Genomic DNA, 22,451 nt, shown 5'->3' on the forward strand with positions numbered 1-22,451 from the left:
TTTAGTGACCATTTGAAGTTTCAACAGCACTGAAAAAAAAACCTGATTCTTAATCGTTTTTCACACTTACGACCACACTTATGGATACGTGATCAAAATTCAGCCACTTGGCAACTGATTCCTATGTATGACGGTTGCAATGTCCTGGAGTCATGTGATCCCCTTGTACGATCTTCTGGCCTGGAAAGTCCACGGGGAAGCCAGTTTCACCAAACTACCGTGTGACTAACTTATCAACTGCAGTGATTCACTTACTGATTGTGACAAGAATGGTCGTAAAATGGGGCAAAATTCACTTAACAAACATCTCCAAAAAAAAAGTCCTGCCCTCAGGTGTTTTGGAGAAGAGTTTGACTCCCTCTTCTTTGTGGCAACCCCTGAGATATTGGACCATTGCTATCAAAGATGTTGAGACTCTAAAAGTGCAGAGAAGAGCAACCAGGATGATGAGGGGACTGGAGACTAAAACATGCGATGAACGGTTGCAGGAACTGGGCCTGGCTAGTCTAGCGAAGAGAAGGACCAAGGGAGACATGATAGCAGTGTTCCAATATTTGAGGGGCTGCCACAGAGAGGAAGGGTTCAAACTATTTTCCAAAGCACCTGAAGGCCAGACAAGGAACAATGGATGGAAACTGAACAAGGAGAGATTCAACCTGGAAATAAGGAGGAATTTACTGACACTGAGAACAATCAACCCATGGAACAGAAGTTGCCTTTTGGAAGTTGTGGCAGCTTCATCACTGGAGGCTTTCAAGAAGAGACTGGGCTGCCATCTGTCAGAAATGTTACAGGGTCTCCTGCTTGGCCAGGGGGTTGGACTAGATGACCTACAAGGTCCCTTCCAACTCTGATTATCTGTCAAATCTGTCTGTCAAGTCACTTCTAGTCCTTTTTTTCATCAAACCAGACATACCCAATTCCAGCCATTGTTCTTCCTATATTTTAGCCTCCAGTCCCTCCAATCACCTTTGTTGCTTTGCCTACATTGTCCCTGCAGGTGGTTACGCTGTCGGAGTACGACCACGTTGAAGAGGAAACCACAACAGGAGCTAAGAAGTCGCCGTCTCCCGGCTACCCCCTGGTCTGTGTTACCCCTTGCGATTCTCACTTCCCCAAGTACTCGGTGATGAAGGAGCGATGCAGTGAAGCTGGGATCAACCAGTCCTCCATCCAGTTCAGCTGGGAAGTGGCTACCCCCACGGATGGAAATGGAGCCAGGTCCCCTTTTGAAACCATTACGGACAATACCCCCTTCACCAGTGTCAATCACATGGTAAGTATAAAGAATCGTGCTGAGCCATACCAAAAGGATAAGGGGGCATGGGTTGGGTTGGGCTGAACTGAACCACTTTCAGGTTAGGATGACGTTCTGCATGTTTAAATGCTCCTGAATAAATTAGGAATTATATCAGGGGTGGGCAAACTTTTTGGCTCGGGGGCCTCATTGACTTTTAAAATTTGACAGACGGGCCGCCACCTGGTGTCGAAATGCCTGTCATTACAAGTCAAAATCAAATGAATGCAATCATTCAATCATTCACATCAAACCTTAATTCTGTACCAATCTTCGGCGGGCTGGATTAAAAAGACCAATGGGCTGGATGTGGCCCGCGGGCCGTAGTTTGCCCACCCCTGAATTATATGGTGAATTAGAATATCAGGAGGTAGCTAAATATCAAGAAATGAATGAAAATCTGCATTCTTTCCCTGGTAACAACCAACCCATTCTCTTTCTAGTGAGTAATCCTAAGGGTACATCCCTGAAGTAATTCTTTCATTCTTTGTCAGTTTTGCTAATGCCATTTCCTTCCTGTGCATCTATTTTGCCACTTCCCCTTTTTTTCTGTTGTCTTCCCATTTTATTTTGTAACCTGTCCTGGGCAGGTTCTGCTTTCGTGCCCGCTTCAAATTGTCAATGTCCAATTGCAGAGTGATGTAAAAAAACAACAACAGTAACTCCTTCCAAATCTGCAGTAGTCTATCCTATTAACCGACTTGCTTTTTGTTAAAAATCCAGTTGATTTTGGGCCAATCACCAGAAGACTGTGAGTTCTAGTCCTGCCTTAGGCCTGAAAGCTGGCTGGGTGACCTTAGGCCTGTCACGTTCTCCTCCATCAATTTCTACTTTATTCATTTATATTGGAGCATCCAAACAATGCCCCCATGATCACATTTTCATTATGCAATTGCTGGACCACACATATCTTTAATGCTTCAGGTCAATGGTGGGATTCAATTTCTTTTTTACTAACGGTTATGTGGGCGTGGGTTGGTGGGTGTGGCAGGGGAAGGATACTGTAAAATCTGGAGTCAGAGTTGGTATTTGCTGGTTGTCTGAACGACTCAAAATTTACGCTACTGATTCTCCAGAACTGGTCAGAACCTGCTGAATACCACCTCTGCTTCAGGTGTTGTGGGTCTTCAAGAGAGAAGTGAGTTCACCTGCCCTTTCAGGTGTGCAGTTCCATAGCCACCAAAGCCTGGCCAATTGGACAGGACCATGATGGTCACTAAGGCCTCAGATCCTTGGGTATTATAGCCTCAGCCACTTTTAAAAAATCATCTGCAAAAAAATCAGGTCAGAACTCAACCACCTCTTTCCTACAGCCTTTTGCTTGGGATAAAGAGAAGTGTTAGAGAATAAGGCACTGGGTTAGAAACCAAGAAACTGTGAGTTTTAATCTTGCCTTGGCATGAAAGCCTGGGTGCCTTTGGGTCAAACACTAGGAGACTGTGAGTTCTAGTTCCTCCTTAGATCTGAAACCCTGCTAGGTGACTTTGGACCTATCCCCCAGGAGACTGTGAGTTCTAGTCCCACCTTAGGCCTGAAAGCCAGTTGGGTGACTTTGGGCCGATCATCAAGAGACTATGAGTTCTAGTCTCCCTTAGGCATGAAAGGCAGCTGGGTGACTTTGGACCAATCACCAGGAGATTGTGAGTTCTAATCCTGCCTTAGACCTGAAAGACAGGTGGGACTTTGGGCTAATCACCAGGAGACAGTGAGTTCTAGTCCTGCCTTAGGCATGAAAGCCAGCTGGGTGCCTGAGCCAATCATCAAGAAACTGTGGGTTTTAATCCCGCCTTAGGCCTGAAAGACAGGTGGGTGACTGAGCCAATCATCAAGAGACTGTGGGTTCTAATCCCACTTTAGGCTTGAAAGACAGGTGGGTGACTTTGGACCAATCACCAGGAGATTGTGAGTTCTAATCCTGCCTTAGACCTGAAAGACAGGTAGGACTTTGGGCTAATCACCAGGAGACAGTGAGTTTTAGTTCTGCCTTAGGCATGAAAGCCAGCTGAGTGCCTGAGCCAATCATCAAGAAACTGTGGGTTTTAATCCCGCCTTAGGCCTGAAAGACAGGTGGGTGACTGAGCCAATCATCAAGAGACTGTGGGTTCTAATCCCGCCTTAGGCCTGAAAGACAGGTGGGTGACTTTGGGCCAATCACCAGGAGATTGTGAGTTCTAATCCTGCCTTAGACCTGAAAGACAGGTGGGACTTTGGGCTAATCACCAGGAGACAGTGAGTTCTAGTCCTGCTTAGGCATGAAAGCCAGCTGGGTGCCTGAGCCAATCATCATGAAACTGTGGGTTTTAATCCCGCCTTAGCCCTGAAAGACAGGTGGGTGACTGAGCCAATCATCAAGAGACTGTGGGTTCTAATCCCGCCTTAGGCCTGAAAGACAGGTGGGTGACTTTGAGCCAATCACCAGGAGACAGTGAGTTCTAGTCCTGCCTTAGGCATGAAAGCCGGCTGGGTGACCTTAGGCCAGTCACGCTCTCTCAACCCAGCCCACCTCACAGGTTTGTTGTTGGAGGGGGGGGAAATAAGAAGAAGGAGTATTAGGTAGATATTATACAACATCCCAGGGTGACTTCACCATTTGTGGTCTTCCCAGCTGGCTTCTGACAAGCAAAGCCAATGGGGGAAAGCTGGGTTTGCTGAATGACTGCGGTGATTCATTTAATGACCTCGGCAAAAAAAAAAAAAAAAAAGGTTGGAGGCCGTGATTCATTTAATGTCAGCAAAAGAAAAGCCAATGTATGATCATCATAACAGGAAAGACTCCTGAGGGCTCTTACCTAACTGATGTTCAGACCCATTCAGCATCCTCCCTCTTCCTTCTCCTCTCTCTTCTTCTTCCTCCTCCTCCTCCCCCTCCTCTCAGGTGCTGGACAGCATTTACTTCAGCCGGAGATTCCACGTACGCTGCGTGACAAAAGCTGTGGATAAAGTCGGCCACGTGGGCACTCCCCTACGGAGTAATATAGCCACCATTGGGACCGACAGCGCCATCTGCCATACCCCTGTGGTGGCTGGCACAGCCCGGGGTTTCCAAGCTCAATCTTTCATTGCCACCTTGAAATACTTGGATGTAAAACATAAGGAACATCCTAACAGGTAAAAAGCAAGACACGCAGAGCTCCTGTTCTCGTAAAAAATGGTTTTTCAGTGACGAAGTCTTGGTTAGCTCCCTTATCCTGCATAACTTTATTTGTTCAGTAGTAGCAGACTCAACGGGGCTAAGAGAAGCCTCTATTTGTGGTTCCTTTAACATTTTATTCAGACCAAGTTCCTTACTTAGATTTTTCTCTAACAAGCCAGGATCGCAAGCCAAGAATAAACTTTGGTTTATAAGTGGGAGCTGTTATGATATAACAGTTACAAGAATTGAAGGTCCTTGTTTTGACAAAAGTTTACACAGGCCTTCCTTATGGGTGCTTGACTTAGAACCATAGTCGGGGCTAGAACTTCCGTGGCTAAGCAAAATGTAGGCCAACGGTTGTAAGTTAAACGAGTGGAAATTCAACCGGTGTAACAACCGCTTCGGTGAACCTGTGCTTCGTGTGCACGCGCAGCATTTGAAAACTCGGCTTTTCAGCTCTTAATACTTACCTTCTACTGCAGCCCCGGAGAGTAAAACAGCTGAGGCGTTTTGCTGAGCTGTAAAACATGGAAATAAAGGACGAGTAGGTCAGGGGTGGGCAGGCAGGGCCAAATAATCACCGAAACTACCGGTTCGCCTGAACCAGTCCGAATTGGCAGAATCCCACCCTTGAAGTTAAAGGCCTGGTTGTAAGTCTATTGTTTCAGTGCCGTTGTAACTTCAAATCAGTGGTGGCATTTCACCGGTTTGGCCGAGCCGGTAGCACCGATGAGCAGCGGAGACCTAACCAGTTCTCTCCAACACTCTGCTGTTGGGCCTACCCACCCGCCTGGGCTCCCATACTAACCTTTATGTAACGCTTTTGAAGCGCAGCTGCTTTGCGCGGCACAGCAAATTGCTGCGCGGCAGCTGCTGAAGCGACAGGGAGAGTGCAGGATTGCAGGAGGTCAGTCAGAAAGCCTCTGCGCCTGCGCAAAGTGTGCATTTGGTGCACGCACACACAAGATCAAGTGAGGTACTAATACCACTCTATAAAGCCTTAGTAAGACCACACTTAGAATACTGCATCTAGTTTTGGTCACCACACTATAAAAAAAGATGTTGAGACTCTGGAAAGAATGCAGAGAAGAGCAAACAAGATGATTAGGAGACTGGAGGCTAAAAGATATGAAGGACGGTGGGAGGAACTGGGCCTGGCTAGTCTAGTGGAGGGAAGGACCAGGGGGGACAGGATGGCAGTGCTCCAATATTTGAGGTGCTGCCACAGAGAGGAGGAGGGGGTCAAGCTATTTTCTAAAGCACCTGTAGGCCAGACAAGGAATCATGGATGGAAACTGAACAAGGAGAGATTCAACCTGGAAATAAGGAGAAACTTTCTGACAGTGAGAACAATCAACCCATGGAACAGAAGTTGCCCTCGGAAATTGTGGAAGCGTCATCACTTGAGATTTTCAAGAAGTGATTGGACTCCCATCTGTCAGAAATGGTGTAGGGTCTTCCACTTGGGCGGGGGGTTGGACTAGATGGCCTATAAGATCCCTTCCAACTCTGATTATCTGTATCTGTATGTGGTCACGTGATTTACATTCAGATGCTTGACAACTGATTCACATTTATGATGGTTGCAGTATCCCTGAAGTCACATGATCCCCTTTTGCGACCTTTTGGCAAGCAAAGTCAATGGGGAAGCCCAGATTCACTTAACAATGGTGTTACTAATTTAACAACTGCAATGATTCACTTAAAACAAATGTTAAGTGAAGAAAAGTCATAAAATGGGGCAAAAGTCACTTAATAAATTTCTCACTCAGCAACATAAATTTGGGGCTCCAGTGTGGTCGTAAATTGAGGAGTACCTGTATACGAGACCACCTACCTCCTGTCTATAACACAATCCTTTTAGTAGTACCAAGAAGGCTCCATACCCATTGGCACTCTGTTAAACTCCCAAGAGAGCTACATGTAACCACCAACCTTCAGAGTGCTAATGACTGCAAGGAATATAAATCCTTCCATCCCCCACCATTCAGCCAGAATTGAAGAAGCTTCCTGGATGAGAAGCGAAATGTCTTCAAGGGAAAACAAAACAAAACAAGAAAGCCCATTTCAAAAGTTGCCTTTTGAACAGCACCAAAAAAACAAACAAACCAGCTGGCTTATTGATTAGAGTTTAATATGTATATCTCAATATTCTTTTAGTGTGGAGCTTATCCAACGTAACTGTCCAATTTCTGCCTTACTGTGTCGTTCCAGAATCCACATCTCGGTGCAAATTCCACACCAGGATGGGATGCTTCCCTTGATTTCTACCAGACCTCTGCACAACTTGCATTTCCTATTGTCAGAATCCATTTATAGGCACCAACATGTCTGTTCCAATATAGTCAGCATCCAAGACCTTAAAGGCATCTCAGGTAAGATGTTCTTCTTCAAAACAGTGTAGAATCCTGGTCTTGCAGAAGTTCCCTCTCCTTCTTTTACATTTTTATGTCTAGCTGGGCTGGGCCTGGAGTCTACAAGGGAAGAGCTTGGTTTGGAAAAAACAGATCTCCTACCACCCAAACTAGAATGGCCTTGAAAACATTGCCCAGGACTGGAGGAGAATGGCATGTCCACCACAAGCTAAAGTTCTAACAGATGGGGAAATGATCCCACCTTCTACGGTTGTGCCACCAAGAGAATGGTTAGGTTGAAAAACCTGCATTGGGATAAGATGGAAAACACTACTTCAGTATACTGTAGGTACAGCAAAGTACGGTTTTAAGACTCCCACAAATTTGGGCTGAGGATCAGATGATGGTAGTGTCAAGAGGACATCGTAAGAAAGAGAGATTGCCATGAGGAGTCCTTGGTACTTTCTGAGCTGGGTTGTTTCCTTGCAGACATTTTACTACTCAAACTAGGTAACATCAGAGCTAGAGGGGTGTGGGGTTTGCTCTCTGTTTGTATACTAGCAACTTGCCCTGTAATTGTTAATGGCAATGTTTCTGGTGGTTCCTGGTGAACACTCCTTCAACACTGACAGGGAAAGCCACAAACCACCCAGGTGTGATGACCGAGGGTGAGATACAAAATAACCAGAGTCACAAAAAACAGGTGAAGCCCCTTTTATTCCTCCACTTTGCTTCCAAGCTCCAAATATCCTTGACTGGAGACAAAAAAACTCCCACACACGCAGTTACAAGAAGGAGGAAATGCTGTTTAAATTATATAGAGTAAAAAACAACACAAACCAGGCAAGATAAGGGCTTGAAGACGTCCACAGACATCAGAACACACACTGGGAGGGACGCCAAACTCGGAGAGGAACAATAAACTAGAGATATTTCCATGCTTTGTTTCCAGCACTTGCCTGTACGCATGTCCGTCCTCTTATCCAGTTGTCACAGCTGCAGCCCATGAAAAGGATCAAGGCCCTCTCCTCCCCCGTAGACCACGTCTCTCCCTTATCCTCTCTTCCCTGCGTGTCCTAGGGTGGAGAGGGGATGGGCCTGGGTCCTCCTCTAACTGCCCAGCCAGCCTCTACCCTTCCCCAGCCTCCTCCACAACCTCCGGAGCCACACTTCCACTCCCTGTTGGCTGTTCTCCTCTCCCTCAGTCTCCACCAGGGGTGCGATTCAACCGGTATAACAACTGGTTCGATGAGTGAACCGGTCCAGCTGATCGTCGGAACAAGGGGTTTGTCTGAATCGGGAGAATCCCACCCGTATATAAAAAGAGAGCAAACCCCACTCCCTTCTAGCATTGATGATGTTACCTGGTTTGCCCATGAACTGGGGGGAAGGGATGGGAGAAATGTAATGGGGAGATCATAAGAGCATGGAAACCATCAAGGTCACCACTGCAGGTGCTTGAGAAAGAGATGGACTGTTCCCATAACAAACAGGTGTCTCATAATTGGACAGTGTGATCACCCTGGAGTAGGGAGAAGAGGAAGCTATGTTTTAACTAGGCAAGAATTTGCATGGGAAAAGCAGACTTGATTTTGTTTCTTCAATACCAGCATGGTGTATCCAATAATATTTTACTTTTGGGAATTCAATTCTCTCTCTCGAGGGCTTCCTTGTTTTGGGTTCGCTAGTTGGAGAGTTGACAATAACATCTGCAAGAAAATTGCCACGCTCAGAGAGCCCCGAGGACCCCTCATTTCAACCCTAAGCTACAAATATTCTCCTTTAGAGGTTGCCATGCATGTTGCTGTCAGAGATAGATGGAAATGAAGACATTTATCTGGATTGTTTTTTTGTAGCCATCAGGTGAGAACACCCTCAACTGGGAATGTACCCTTTAGAACCAAACAAAAATCAGCCCAGGAGGCATAATGCTGATATGATGGCACCACCCTGGAGCTTTTTTGATGTTTCTTTTACAAAACCAGAGCCCTCCTATCTGTCAGCACAAGCTATTTTCCAAGGCACCTGAGGCCGATAAGGAATAATGGAAGGAAACTGATCAAGGAGACATTCAACCTTGAAATAAAGATAATTTTTTCTGACAGTGAGAACAATCAACCAATGGAACAGAAATTGCCTTTGGAAGTTGTGGGAGCTTCATCACTGGAAGCTTTAAAGAAGACATTGGACTGCCACCTGTCAGAAATGGTGTAGGGTCTCCTGCTTGGTCTGGGGGGGTTGGACTAGATCTGTGATGGCGAACCTATGGCACCCGTGCCACAGGTGGCACACAGAGCCATTTGTACTGGCACACGAGCCGCAGGCAAACTTACCTCACTGTGCATGCATGCACCTCACAGCTGGTTTGAGGCCTTTTTCGGCCTCCCAGAGGCTTGAAAAAAGCCTCTGCAGCCTTTGCAGGGTGAATAATAGGCCCGTTTTGTCACTTCCTGTAATACCGGAAGTGACAAAACGGGCCTATTATTCGTCCTGCATATCCTACAGAGGCTTTTTTGAAGCGGCGGGGAGGGATTGCGCACGCATGTGCAGGGCGCATGGGGGAGTGCGCATTGCCTTCTGGGTGCTGGCACAAGCGCGCGCGCACCAGCGCATGCACAATTTTTGGCACAAGAGCCCAAAAAGGTTAGCCACCACTGGACTAGATGAACTACAAGGTTCCTTCCAAATCTGTTAATCTTATAATAATCTAAAGCTGTTCTCCATCTATAAATAATAGCTGATGATCATACTTGAATTTCTTAGGTTTTTTCCCCCCACTTTTGTATTTTCATCCCAAGTTCTTTTCCATGTTTTCTTATGAAGACATTTGTGGATTTGAGTAAGTTCTCAAAATAGCAAAAGAAAGGAAATCCCAGCCACCAGATTCCAGGAAAACGTAGCCGCCTAATTGGCACCAACAGAATGGTGGATCTGTATTTGCAGCTGAGGCAGGACCATGTTTTAGCTACCAGTCATGTTGTAGCTGTTAAAAGATGAGGATCACATCAGGAAAAAAGATGAGACAAACCTCTAGAGGCATCACAAAGAATATTTCTTTAAAAAAAAATAACTTAAAACCTTCTTACTTGGTTGGGTATGTCAGTCAGTTTAGCTTTCTCTTCTCTTTAACATTTCTTTCTGCCCTGCTTTCAAAGAAATGAGCACATTTGAGTGCCTTTTTATTTTTATTTTATTTTTTTTAAAAACCCTGCAGTGTTCTTTCTTGTCTACCTGCCATTGTTAAATGACTGTAAGGCAGACTTTCTAATTACTTGGAGCTTGGTAGCACTACCCCGAGAGCAATGAAAGAGAGATAGCAGTTAGTCAATCAACAGCTGCGATGGTCTCTAAAATTAGATGCTCTAAACAATATTCTGTGTGTCCAATGATCAGTTTAGATATGAATCTGGAAACAACAGCTCACTTATTTATTTGTCACAGGCCTGTCAAAATCCTGAATATTTTGTTACTCTGCTGTTGCCATCACTTTAATGCTTTAGTAAAACCAGACTTGGAATAGCGCATCCAATTTTGGTCACCATAATATAAAAAAGATGTTGAGACTCTAGAAAGAGTGCAGAGAAGAGCAACCAAGATAATTAGGGTACTGGAGGCTAAAAAACATATGTGTGTCTAGTCTAGTGAAAATAAGGACTAGGGGTGACGATAGAAGTGTTACAATAACTAAGGGATTGGTACAAAGAAGAGGTGGTCAGCCTATTCCCCAAAGCATGTGAAGGCAGGAAAGAAGCAATGGATGGGAACTAAGCAAGGACAGAAACAACTTAGGAGAAATTTCCTGACAATTAATCAATGGAACAACTTGCCTCCAGAACTTGTGGGTATCCCAACACTGGAGGTTTTTAAGAAGAGATTTGACAGCTGTTTGTCTGAAATGGCATAAGATCTCCTGCTTGATCAGGGGCTTGGACTAGATGACCTTCAAGGTCCCTTCCAATTCTGTTATATATATCCCAGTAATTCTAGGTTCGACGTGGCTAAAATATTACTGAAATTTTGCTCTGTATTTCTTTACTTTCAACCCAGAAGCTGGATTTCTAGATGAAGTGACCTATAATAATATCGTTCTGGGCCCCGGATATGACCGGCCGTACCAGTTTGACCCCAATGTGAGAGAACCCAAGACTATCCAGTTTTACAAACATTTGAACCTGAAGAGCTGCATTTGGACATTTGACGCATACTATGACATGACAGAGTTAATTGATATCTGTGGAGGATCCGTCACGGCAGACTTCCAGGTAATGCTTTTTATATGGGAAACACAGAAATGACACTGGCATGTTCGTTCCTATTGTAAATTCACCTGAAGTAAATTCACAGAACGTGGCTAAAGCATACGAAGAACGGTTGCAGGAACTGGGTATGTCTAGTTTAATGAAAAGAAGGCCTAGGGGAGACATGATAGCAGTGTTCCTGTATCTCAGGGGCTGCCCCAAAGAAGAGGGAGTCAAGCTATTCTCCAAAGCACCTGAAGGCAGGACAAGAAGCAGTGGGTGGAAACTAATCCAGGAGAGAAGCAACCTAAAATCAAGGAAACATTTCCTGACAGAACAATTAACGGTGGAACAAATTGCCTCCAGAAGTTGTAAATGCTCCTACACTGGAAGTTGTTAAGAAGAGATTGAATAAATATTTGTCTGCAATGGTATAGGGTTTCCTGCCTAAGCAAGGGGTTGGACTAGAAGACCTCCAAGGTCCCTCCCAACTCTGTTATTCTATATATTCTATAACTCTAGTTGTTTGGCATTTTAGAAACAGAAGCGACTTTGCAAACAGTTGTCCATGAAGCCATTACTGTCCCTGAAAAGCTTCAAAGGAGGCCTGGTATTAGCCTTAAAATGTAGTCCAGACCAAGAAACAGACACCACGTAGAGCTAAAGTTACTTTAATTAGAACAGCTCTAGTAACAGAATCTTGCAAGTCTGAATGTAATCCCCCTTCCTCTCTCTTTCATCTTCATGTCAGTTGGGAGGGTGGAGCTTTCTGACTCGACTTCCATCTTCATTTCTTATCTTTTTGTACGGGACTAAAGATGTGGCTCTGCCAGTCCACCACACTGTGGGAACAGCGCCATGGAGGTGGTTGATTGAGTAATACCATATCCCATCTCCCTTCTTGTTCCTTCCTCACTCCCCCCACATGTCCTTTGATTTTAATCTCTGGTTTTAATTCATTCATGTTTTAATGTAGGTGTATTTTGTTAATGTCTGTAAGCAGCCCCAGAGTCACCTTAGGGCAAGACGGGTAGCCAGTGAATTTTATGAATAAGTTAATAAATGAAATGGGGGAGGAAGTGGCCAAATGATGGCCCTCATCTATAAATCTATCTGCGCCTTGACTCAACTGTCTTGCTCTCCCATTGGAAGTCTGTGCATGATCAGAGGCTGCCCTGTGTGTGAAGAATCTGGCATTCATTGAATGGAGGGAGACCTCCCTTTCTATTCAGGGGGGCATTTAGGGGTTAGAATGCCATATTGCAGGATGACTCTGCCGATCGTCAGCAGTTCAATCCTGACTGGCTCAAGGTTGACTCAGCCTTCCATCCTTCTGAGGTCGGTAAAATTAGGACCCAGATTGTTGGGGGGGGAGCAATAGGCTGACTCTGGGCTTAGAGAGGGCAGTAAAGCACCGTGAAGTGGTATATAATATAAGTCTAGTACTAGTACGATATGTGTGCAGCACCCAAGCATGGCTCCAATTCCAGCCCTTTTACCTTCAGCAGGATGCATGAAAAGCCTTCTGTGGTATTCAGGGGAGGAAGGACCTAGATTTCCCTGAAATATTAATAGCTCTGAAAAACCTCTTTACGCAGTGCCCTAATTATGATCATTATCATTATCATCTGCTACCAGGGAAAGATAAGAGGGCCTGGTCATGCATACTTATTATTAATCAGCAATAAAGTAAAATGATAAGATTTCCATTTTCTTTTGTTGCTTCTAAATTCCCCTCTCCAGAACAGGGAAAGAAATAGCTTGGTGCTTCATGTGAATGAGAAAAAAATAGCCTGTCTTCCTCCCTCCCTCCCTCCCTCCCCTTCCTTCCTTCCTTCCCACCCTCTCCCTCTCTCCCCTTCTTTCATTTTCTTTCTTTCTTTCCCTTCCTTTCTTACTCTTTCTCTTCCCTTCTTCCCTCCCTCCCTCTTTCTTTTTTCTTTCTTCCTTCCTTTCTTTTCCTTCCTTCCTTCCTTTCTTCCTCCCTCCCTCTTTCTTTCTTTCCTTCCTTCTCACCCACTCTTCTTCCCTCTCTCTTTCTTTCTTTCTTTCTTTCTTTCTTTCTTTCTTTCTTTCTTTCTTTCTTTCTTTCTTTCTTTCTCTTCCCATTCTCTCTTCTTCCCTCCCTCCCTCCCACTTTCTTTCCCTCCCTCCCTCTCTTCCTTTCTTCCTCCCTCCCTCCCCTTTCTCTTTCTTTCCGTCCTTCCCACCCAGTCTTCTTCCCGCTCTCCTTTCCTCCCTCTTTCTCTCTCTTTTTTTCCTTCCCATTCTCTCTCCTTGCCTCCCTCCCTCCCTTCCTCCCTCTTTCCTTCCTTCCTTCCTTCCTTCCTTCCTTCCTTCCTTCCTTCCTTCCTTCTTTCTTTCTTTCTTTCTTTCTTTCTTTCTTATCATTTTATTTTATTATTTTTATTTATATGTCATCCATCTCCATGTCCAAGATTTAAAAGCATGTTATGGAATTGGAGGCTGGAGATAGTAAACAATCAATTTTAAAGCAATGGGCCCTTAAGGGCTAGAGTAAGGGGCATTACCATCCAGATTGGTCCCTCTGCTTTAGAAAAAGGCAAGATGGTATGTAAACACCATACGGTACTTTTTCCCTCTGTGATGACAGGTTCGGGATTCAGCTCAGTCGTTCTTGACCGTCCATGTCCCACTTTACGTCTCCTACGTTTATGTAACGGCACCCAGAGGCTGGGCCTCTCTGGAGCATCACACAGAGATGGAGTTTTCCTTCTTCTATGACACCATTCTCTGGAGAACAGGTAGGGGGCTAGTTTTATTTTCTCCATGACGACGGGGTTGAAAGGAATGGACCGTAGCACCCGCGAAATGCTCCGTTGTCCTCCGTGTGGCCAAGTTTGGCTTCTTGAGAACTTCCTTGGTGTTTCTCCTCCTGCTGGAAGTAGACTTCCAGCCAAGGGAGCAGGGTGATGGGATGACTAATCCATGACCCTCTGTTGAGGAAGCCCAGTCTATTGGCATTCTCTCCTTTAGGTATACAGACGGACAGCGTCCTTTCAGCCAAGCTGCAGATAATCAGGATCTACATCCGAGATGATGGTCGGCTGGTCATTGAGTTCAAAACTCATGCTAAGTTCAGAGGTGAGTCTTTCTTGTCTTTCTGCAATTAACCGAGAAGATCCTTTTCTTTTTCTGCCTTGGAACTGCAGAAAGGTTGGATGGTATTTCTTAACAGTGGGAGGGAAGCATTCTCTTCTGGAATCGTATCCCAACACACATTGATCTTTTTTTTTCAAAAACTACATTCTGATGAGCATCAGTGTACGAACCCTGGACTGCGTAGAGTTACGATTCTGAAAACAGAAACAATAGCAATAGTGCTTATATACAGTTATATACTGCTTCATAGTGCTTTTATTGCCCTCTCTAAGCAATTTACAGGGTCAGCATCTTGCCCCCCAACAATCTGGGTCCTCATTTTACTGACTTTGGAAGGGTGGAAGGCTGAGTCAACCTTGAGCCATTGAGAATCGAACTACTGGCAATTGGCAGAGTCAGCCTGCAATACTTCATTCTAACCACTATACCACTATGGCTTCCTTTCTTCTCATTTCCAGTCTTTCCTTTCCTTTCCTTTCCTTCTTTCCTTTCCTTTCCTTCTTTCCTTTCCTTCTTTCCTTTCCTTTCCTTTCCTTTCCTTTCCTTTCCTTCTTTCCTTTCCTTTCCTTTCCTTTCCTTTCCCTTCCCTTCCCTTCCCTTCCCTTCCCTTCTCAAGCAATAGCACTTAGACTTATACAGCCCTCTCTAAGCGGTTTACAGAGTCAGCCTCTTGCCCCCAACAATCTTGGTCCCCATTTTACTGACCTTGGAAGGACGGAAGCCTGAGTCAACCTTGAGCCAATGAGGATCGAACTTCTGGCAGTGAGCAGAGTTTACTGCATTGTAACCACTACACCACCACGGCTCTAATGGAGTCTTCTTCCTGCTGCTTTGGTGAAATTTAGAAATCAGAGGCTCTTAACTCTTTTTTTTTTTAATGTCCCTCTTTTGCTGTTGATTTGTTTTCTTTGTCATTTCACACTGTGCCCTGAGATTGTTACTGTTCCTGCAGTATCATGGAAGCTCTTAGGCGTGAGAAGTTGATGCAGCATGGCCGAATACTATATCTTGGGCGAAGTTAGATCCCATTTCTCAAGGATTTGAAGTAGATTCAGAATCCCTTAGAAAGTAGCCAGCCTAAGATCCATTATGAAAATTCTTCTGTCCTTGCAAGGTAGATTTTGGATAGGTGAAATGCCACAGCATTCCTCAATAAAGCTTAGGGGTCGCATTTATAGAAGCTGGGAACTGCCAGTGCCATGTGTTGCAGATAGAATAGAATAGAATAGAATAGAATAGAATAGAATAGAATAGAATAGAATAGAATAGAATAGAATAGAATAGAATAGAATAGAATAGAATAGAATGAGCTGGAAGGGACCTTGGAGGTCTTCTAGTCCAGTCCCCTGCTGAAGCAGGAGACCCTATACCATTTTAAATAAATGACTATCTAGACTCTTCTTTAAAACCTCCAGTGATGGAGCACCCACAATTTCTGGAGGCAAGCTGTTCCACTGGTTAATTGTCCTCTCTGTTAGGAAGTTTCTTCTCAATTCCAAGTTGTTTCTCTCCTTGATTAGTTTCCATCCATTGTTTGTTGGCCTGCCTTCTGGTGCTTTGGAGAATAATTTGAACCCCCTCTTCTTTGTGGCAGCCCCTCAAATACCGGAAGACTGTTACCCTATCACCCCAATTCTTCTTTTCTTTAGACTAGCCAAACCCAAATCCTGCAGCTGTTCTTTGTATGTTTTCGTCTCCAGGCCTTTGATCACCTTTGTTTCTCTTCTCTGAACTCTTTCCAGAGTCTCAACATCTTGTTTGTAGTACGATGACCAAAATTGCTTGCAGTATTCCAGGTGTGGCCTTACTAGGGCTTTGTAAAGTGGTACTAGTACTTCACATGATCGATAATGAGGACTTACGCTCATTTGGCTATTGTCAGGTTCCAATTAATGTACCCAATCACAAAACGGGCTAGGGATCAGAAGAACATCTGGACATCTAACATCTGGAAAAAAGCTGTTCCAAAATGTTAACTCTTTCTCTGTTTCACACACACACCATCAGCCCTTGAAGGCAGACCAAGAAACCAATGCCATGTTGGTCGGTGTTAGTTTAATTGTAAACCTTTAGTAACAGAAAATCTTGCAAGTCTGAATGTGCTTCCCACTGTCCTCCCTTTGTCTTTGTGTGAACTATGGAGAAACTTGCCTAAGCCGTTTACTCAGGTTAATTTTACCTATTTATTTCTCAAATTTGCATAGCTGCCCATCTCCCCAAAACAAGGAATTTAATTTCTTGGGCACTTTTATCTGATCGTTGCTTTCGTGGCAGCTCTTCCTCCCCTTCTTCAAGGCCATTTGCTCTTCCCCCACGAAGAAATATTAGGACAGTGAACCTGCTTATTTCCGTCTGCACAGGGCATTTTGTGATGGAACACCACACTCTGCCAAACGCCAAGTCTTTTATCATGACCCCTGACCACCTGGGAGGGATGGAATTTGACCTACAGCTCTTGTGGAGTGGACAGACCTTTGACTCTCCTTATCAACTCTGGAGAGCAACCAGCTCCTACAGCAGGTATGAAGGGAGAACTTGGAGATGCATTTGAGTTGCTACCAAAGTTGCTATCGTGGTCCAAGAAGATACGATGGATGGATAGAAGGGTGGGTGGGTGGATGGATGGATGGACGGACGGACAGATGGATGGATGGAAAGATGGATGGGTAGAGGGATGGATGGATGAATGGGTGGGTGGATGGGTGGGTGGGTGGAGAGATAGATGGATGGACGGATGGAAAGATGGATGGATGAGTAGAGGGATGGGTGGGTGGGTGGGTGGGTGGAGAGATAGATGGATGAACGGATGGATGGATGAATAGAGGGATGGATGGATGGGTGGATGGACGGATGAACGGATGGATGGAAAGATAGATGGGTAGGTGGATAGAAAGATGGATGGATGGATGGACAGGCAGATGATAGATAGATAGATAGATAGATAGATAGATAGATAGATAGATAGATGTAGTCCTTGACTTATGACCATAATTGAGCCCAAATCTTCTGTTGCTAAGTGAAACATTTGTTCAGTGAATTTTGCCCCATTTTACGACCTTTCTTGACACAGTTGTTAAATGAATCCACTCGGTCTCCATTGCTGAGCAAGGGCTGGATGTCTGATCTCTTCCTTCTATAGTCCACTATAAGCTCCTTGGTCTTATTGATGTTGAGGACCAAGTTATTGTCTCCACACCATGAAAGCAACCGGTCCACCTCATCTCGATAGGCAGACTCATCCCCCCTAGAGATGAGTACCACCACTCTCTGTCTATGTGTTGTGTTTTATTTGGTTCGCCTTCCTCACATCTCGTGATCGACTAACCACAAGGAACTCAATGTCTGTGGAGATTCTCAGTCATCCAGGTTCAAAGTTGTCCCAAAGGTGCTTTTTTTCAAGAGGCAACTGGACTTTCTTTGTTTTTCCTTTGAAGAGGTTTCACTTTTCATCCAAGAGGCTTCTTCAGTTCTGACGGAAGTTCCCCCAACCATTCAGTCAGAACTGAAGAAGCTTCTTGGATGAGAAGCAAAACGACTTCAAGGAAAAACAAAAAAAGTCCAGTTGCCTCTTGGGTTATCCACAAGGGAAAAGCTTGCAGTTCAATGCACTAACGGCAGTACTTTGTCTCTGCTTTCAGGAAAGATTATTCCGGAGAATATACCATTTCCTTAATACCCTGTACAGTTCAACCCATACAATCGTGGGTGGATCCAGGAGATAAGCCATTGCCCTGCACTGCTCATGCTCCCGAAAAGTAAGTAGAAGCTTACGTTGTTTCATGCCGGAAGATAAACGTCACTATTTAAAGACAACAAGAAAAAGGATATTTTTCAGCAGGGGCAGAAACAGCCAAAGGCTATAATACCTTTGTTTTAAAATTCTGGAATTGGGAGAAGTTTAGCAGCTTGCTACATCATCTTCCCCTACAGTATCTTGGTACAGGTTTGAGTGCATTTCTTGCGCGTACGTTAAGCTTAAAGTCAACAAAGAAGAACACAAATAGGGACAATTAGAGACAAAATAGCTGGGGAAACATCTGATGAGCTTTCATGACGAGGAGGTTGAAATATTGGGAGTAATCAGGTGCAGGGCTATTATTCGGAGGAATTGTAAGAGGATGTGCGTGAGAGAAGACATGGGTGTCTAGGCAATTATCCATGACTGATGGAATGTAAGCAGGAAGAATTTAAAACAATGCACGTTTGTGATTCTGTAAAAATCTTCTAGACCAGAGGTCTTCTAGTAAAGATGTTCTATAAAGATCTTGTAGACCAGCAAAGCTGGCTGGGAAATTCTGGAAGTTAAAAGTCCTCCAGGCTTAAAGTGGCCGAGGTTGGAGACCCCAGTTCTAGACCAGGGATATCAAATTCAAGGCCTGCAGGCCACATGGCCCTCCCGGCCTCCATTTTCAGCTGCAGTGGCCTCCTGCAGCCCCTCGGCCAGCGAAAACAGAGCTCCAAGAGATGCAGGAGGATGTCTCAGTCGAAAACGGAGCCCGGGAGGGCTATGAGCAGCCCTCCCAAGCTCTGTTTTTGCTGCCAAAGGGCTCAGGGCGTCAAGCTGGCCACACCCACCGTGCCCACCCCTGCCACGCCCACTCACAACCACCCACCCCCAAGGTCAAACACAAACCCTGACGCGGCCCTCAATGGAATTGAATTTGACACCCCTGCTTTAATGAAAAAGGGTAAGCAAAACCATGGGAAAAAAATTCTTTATCCGTGTCACTTTGACGGTTTGAGCAGTCACGTAGCTTTTTAGCCATTAAAGGCTTTGGAATTTGCTGTGCCTACCATGTAGAAAATCATCCCCGCTAGACGCAGAGGGGGGTATTCAGCCGGTTCTGACCCGTTCTGGAGAACCGGTAGCGGAAATTTTGAGAAGTTCGGAGAACCGGCAAATCCCACCCTCTGACTGGAGATCTTACAGTCTCCTTCCTTTGCCACGCCCACCAAGCCACGCCCACAGAACCGGTAGTAAAAAAAATTTGAATCCCACCGCTGACTAGACGGGAGTGGAATTTGCTCGTTCCCTTCTAGCACTGATGGTGTTACCTAGTTTGGTAATGAAACATCTGTATGAAAGCAACCAGAGAGAACCAAGGAGATGGCATGGATTGAACTTGTGGAGTTGATATTCTATCGTTTAAGTTTGGGGCTCTCTTCCATTACAGTTCAGAGGACCTCAGATAAAAGGGGGGATCATTGGCATTTTCAAGTTAAAGGAGTCTAGGTAGTGCTCGACTTACAGCAATTCATTTAGTGACCGTTCAAAGTTAAAAGGGCACCTAAAAAGTGAGTTAAGACCATTTTTCGCACTTACGACTCTTGCAGCATTCCCCCACAGTCACGCGATCAAAATTTAGACACTTGGCAACTGACTCCTATTTATGACGGTCGCAGAGCCCTGGAGTCGGTCCCCTTTTGCGACCTTCTGACAAGCAAAGTCAGAGGGGAAGCCAGATTCACTTAACAACGGTGTGACGAACTTAACGACTTCAGCGATTCACTGAACAACTATGGCAAGAAAGATTGTAAAATAGAGCAAAACTCACTTAAAAAACAGAAATTTTGGGTTCAATTACGGTCATACATCAAGGACTATCTGTACTAGGGGAGATTAGAGGAGAAGGTGCTGTGATTGTAGTTGGGAAAACATGTCATTTGTAATCCCCCAAATAGCAAAAGCACTTAGACTTATACCAGGGGCCTTCAAACTTGACAGCTTTAAGACTTGTGGACTTCAACTCCCAGAATTCCTCTTCCAGTCATGTTAGCTCAGGAATTCTGGAACTTGAAGTCCACAAGTCTTAAACTTACCAAGTTTGAAGACCCTTGTTATATACCTCTTCACAGTGCTTTTACAGCCCTCTCTAAATGGTTTCCAGAGTCAGCCTCTTGCCCCCAACAATCTGGGTCCTCATTTTACCCATCTGGGAAGGATGGAAGGCTGAGTCAACCTTGAGTCGGTCAGGATCGAACTGCCAAATTGCAGGCAGCCGGTAATCAGCAGAATTAGCTGCAGTACCGCATTCTAACCACTGCACCACCTCGGCTCCTTCCTTAGCCCTGGACTTGCTTAACAGGATGTCTTTGTGGCGTCCTTTGATCCGTTGACGGGGCTGCCCTAAGGGCAATTCGCCAAGCTACTGTTCCTGAAGCCAAAAACTAAAAATGCCCATCTCGATTGCAGACTTTGGTCCCTGGGAGAAATTGTGATTATTTCAGCCACCGCAAGTCTTCACGTTCCCTTCCCACGTTCTTTCTTCTGCCACTAAGGCAGATTCTTCCTTTTCCCCTCCTGTGTTATTACTGCTTTGAAGGCGTAAGGATCAAAGGGGAAAGGTTGTCCCTTCACTCCCACCTTTGAATGTATATTCATGGGATCTTTATCACAAGGACAAGGCGATGCTTTGTCTTCATCCAGGCAAAATGGTACAGCTAGTCCTCAACTTAGGACCAGAGGTGGTATTCAGCAGGTTCTGATTGGTTCTGGAGAACCGGTAGAGGAAATTTTGAGTCGTTCGGAGAACCGGCAAATCCCACCTCTGACTGGCCCCGCCTCCATCTATTCTCAGCGTCCCGAGTCCCAGCTGATCGGCTGGGTCTTCTTTGGTTGCCCTGCACAGGAGAACGGAGCTGGAAAGCAGGCTAGTGGGGTGTGGAGGGAAGGGGGATTTTGCAGTATCCTTCCCCTGCCACGCCCACAAAGCCACATCCACAGAACCGGTAGTAAAAAAAATTTTGAATCCCACCAGTGCTTAGGACCACAATGGAGTCAGTGGAAAAGCCAGATTCATTTCACAGCCATGTTGCTAATTTAACAACTGCAGGGATTCACTGAACGCTTGGCCAAGAAAGGTTGTACAATGGGGCCCTTAACTGTCTCGCTTAACAACAGCATTTTTGAGCACAATTGTGGTTATAAGTCAAGGACTACCTGGTATGTGCTTATATGTGAACCTTCAGAGTGGTGAGGATGCTAGTCGCCTACACAGGAGGAGCTGAAAGGAACTACCTTGGGAAACTGGAACCCTGTTTCCTTGGCTTTGAAGCATTAATCTGCTTCTAAATTAATCTGATTTAATGTATTAGCAAGTCCAAAGTTTTGTCCATGTAGGACAACAGTTAATCTGCACTGATAGAAAACCCACTTCTAGATGTCCTCAGGTCATTCCTGAAGGTATTTTGAAATGTCAGCAGTTACTTGAATGGAAATAGCCCTGGAATGCTTTCAGATCCACCCATGAACTTCACTGCTCTGCTTGTCCAGCTAATTAACTAGGTCAGGATATGACCTGGAAGATTTCTGGGATGGTGTGTTGTGCAAAAGTCAGCGTATCGGGCTACACATTTGATTGTGCCAGACGGGGTTCATCGATCCAAAAAGCGGAACCTGCAACAGCAGGAATAACACTAGGAAGATGATAAGGAATGGTAGTGTAGTACAAACTGAAGCCGTCTTGCTTAGATTGTGGTCTAGTGTATTTTGTGGATCTAGAAAACGGGTCCATTTAAAAACCAGGTTAGACCTGAACCCTACTTGATGGTAATTCTGGACCGATCACTCTCTCAATCCTTCTCAAAGGAGACAAAGTGGTTGGTTTGCTAGGAGATAACAAGATTTGGCTCTTCTTGACCGATAAGGTTTCCTTAATTGTTGAGAACTTGGCTGAGCAGCTGATTTGTTTTCTCCTGGAGGAAAAACCCAGAGAGGATACCAGGGGTGTCAAACTCCAGGCCTGCGAGCTAAATCTGGCCCGTGGGGTGCTTAAATGTGGCCTTCAGAGCTGGCCTGGAAATACCAAAGGACTGGCCTGCGGTGCCTCTGCCAGCCAAAATATCAAAGGACTGGCCCACGAAGCCTCCATGTGTCCTGTTTTGGCTAGCAAAGTGTTTCAGGGAGCCATTTGGGGTAAAAACTGGCCATGTGGGGGCCTCGCGGGGCCTCCGCGTGCACCCCGTTTTGGCCGGCAGAGTGCTGCACGAAGCGTTTGTCCCGTCTCCCTTCCGCTTCCCGTCAGCCCATGGAGGAGGACTACAATGCTCCGCCGACCCTTGAAGAAATCCAGTTTGGCACCGCTGATTTAGGTAATGTCCATTTGTAAAACATCCCTATGCCTGTTTCCAAGTTGCCCTAAAGAAAGAGGGGGAGGGAACCTGAAGGAGCACAGGGCAAGTGAATTCAGAAGCACATTCCGACCTTATCTCAAAAAGATTGTAGCTAAGCTACCAGAGCTTTTGCCCAGGAAATTCCTTAACTGGAGAACGTGATTGATGACACCCAGCCTGTGAAGGTGCTCAGT

The 22,451-nt window shown here is 45.3% G+C and overlaps 2 protein-coding genes across 2 annotated transcripts in view; one reads left to right on the forward strand and one right to left on the reverse strand.

The window, feature by feature from the left end:
- Positions 1-22,451, forward strand: part of FRAS1 (Fraser extracellular matrix complex subunit 1) — a 419,940-nt gene that overhangs the window by 379,630 nt on the left and 17,859 nt on the right. The window contains 8 exon segments of the mRNA XM_087962750.1: positions 1,001-1,276; positions 4,173-4,405; positions 6,645-6,805; positions 10,832-11,046; positions 13,637-13,787; positions 14,020-14,127; positions 16,506-16,665; positions 17,784-17,900. Of these exon segments, the coding sequence (XP_087818876.1) occupies positions 1,001-1,276; positions 4,173-4,405; positions 6,645-6,805; positions 10,832-11,046; positions 13,637-13,787; positions 14,020-14,127; positions 16,506-16,665; positions 17,784-17,900 (1,421 nt within the window).
- The window catches only part of PAQR3 (progestin and adipoQ receptor family member 3), a 360,815-nt gene that overhangs the window by 139,523 nt on the left and 198,841 nt on the right, over positions 1-22,451 (reverse strand). The gene's annotated exons all lie outside the window — the stretch shown is intronic.

Source organism: Notechis scutatus, chromosome 4 (genome assembly GCF_049901735.1).
Source record: "Notechis scutatus isolate UNSWTSFEM ecotype Mainland chromosome 4, rNotScu1.2, whole genome shotgun sequence".
Lineage (NCBI taxonomy): Eukaryota > Metazoa > Chordata > Lepidosauria > Squamata > Elapidae > Notechis > Notechis scutatus.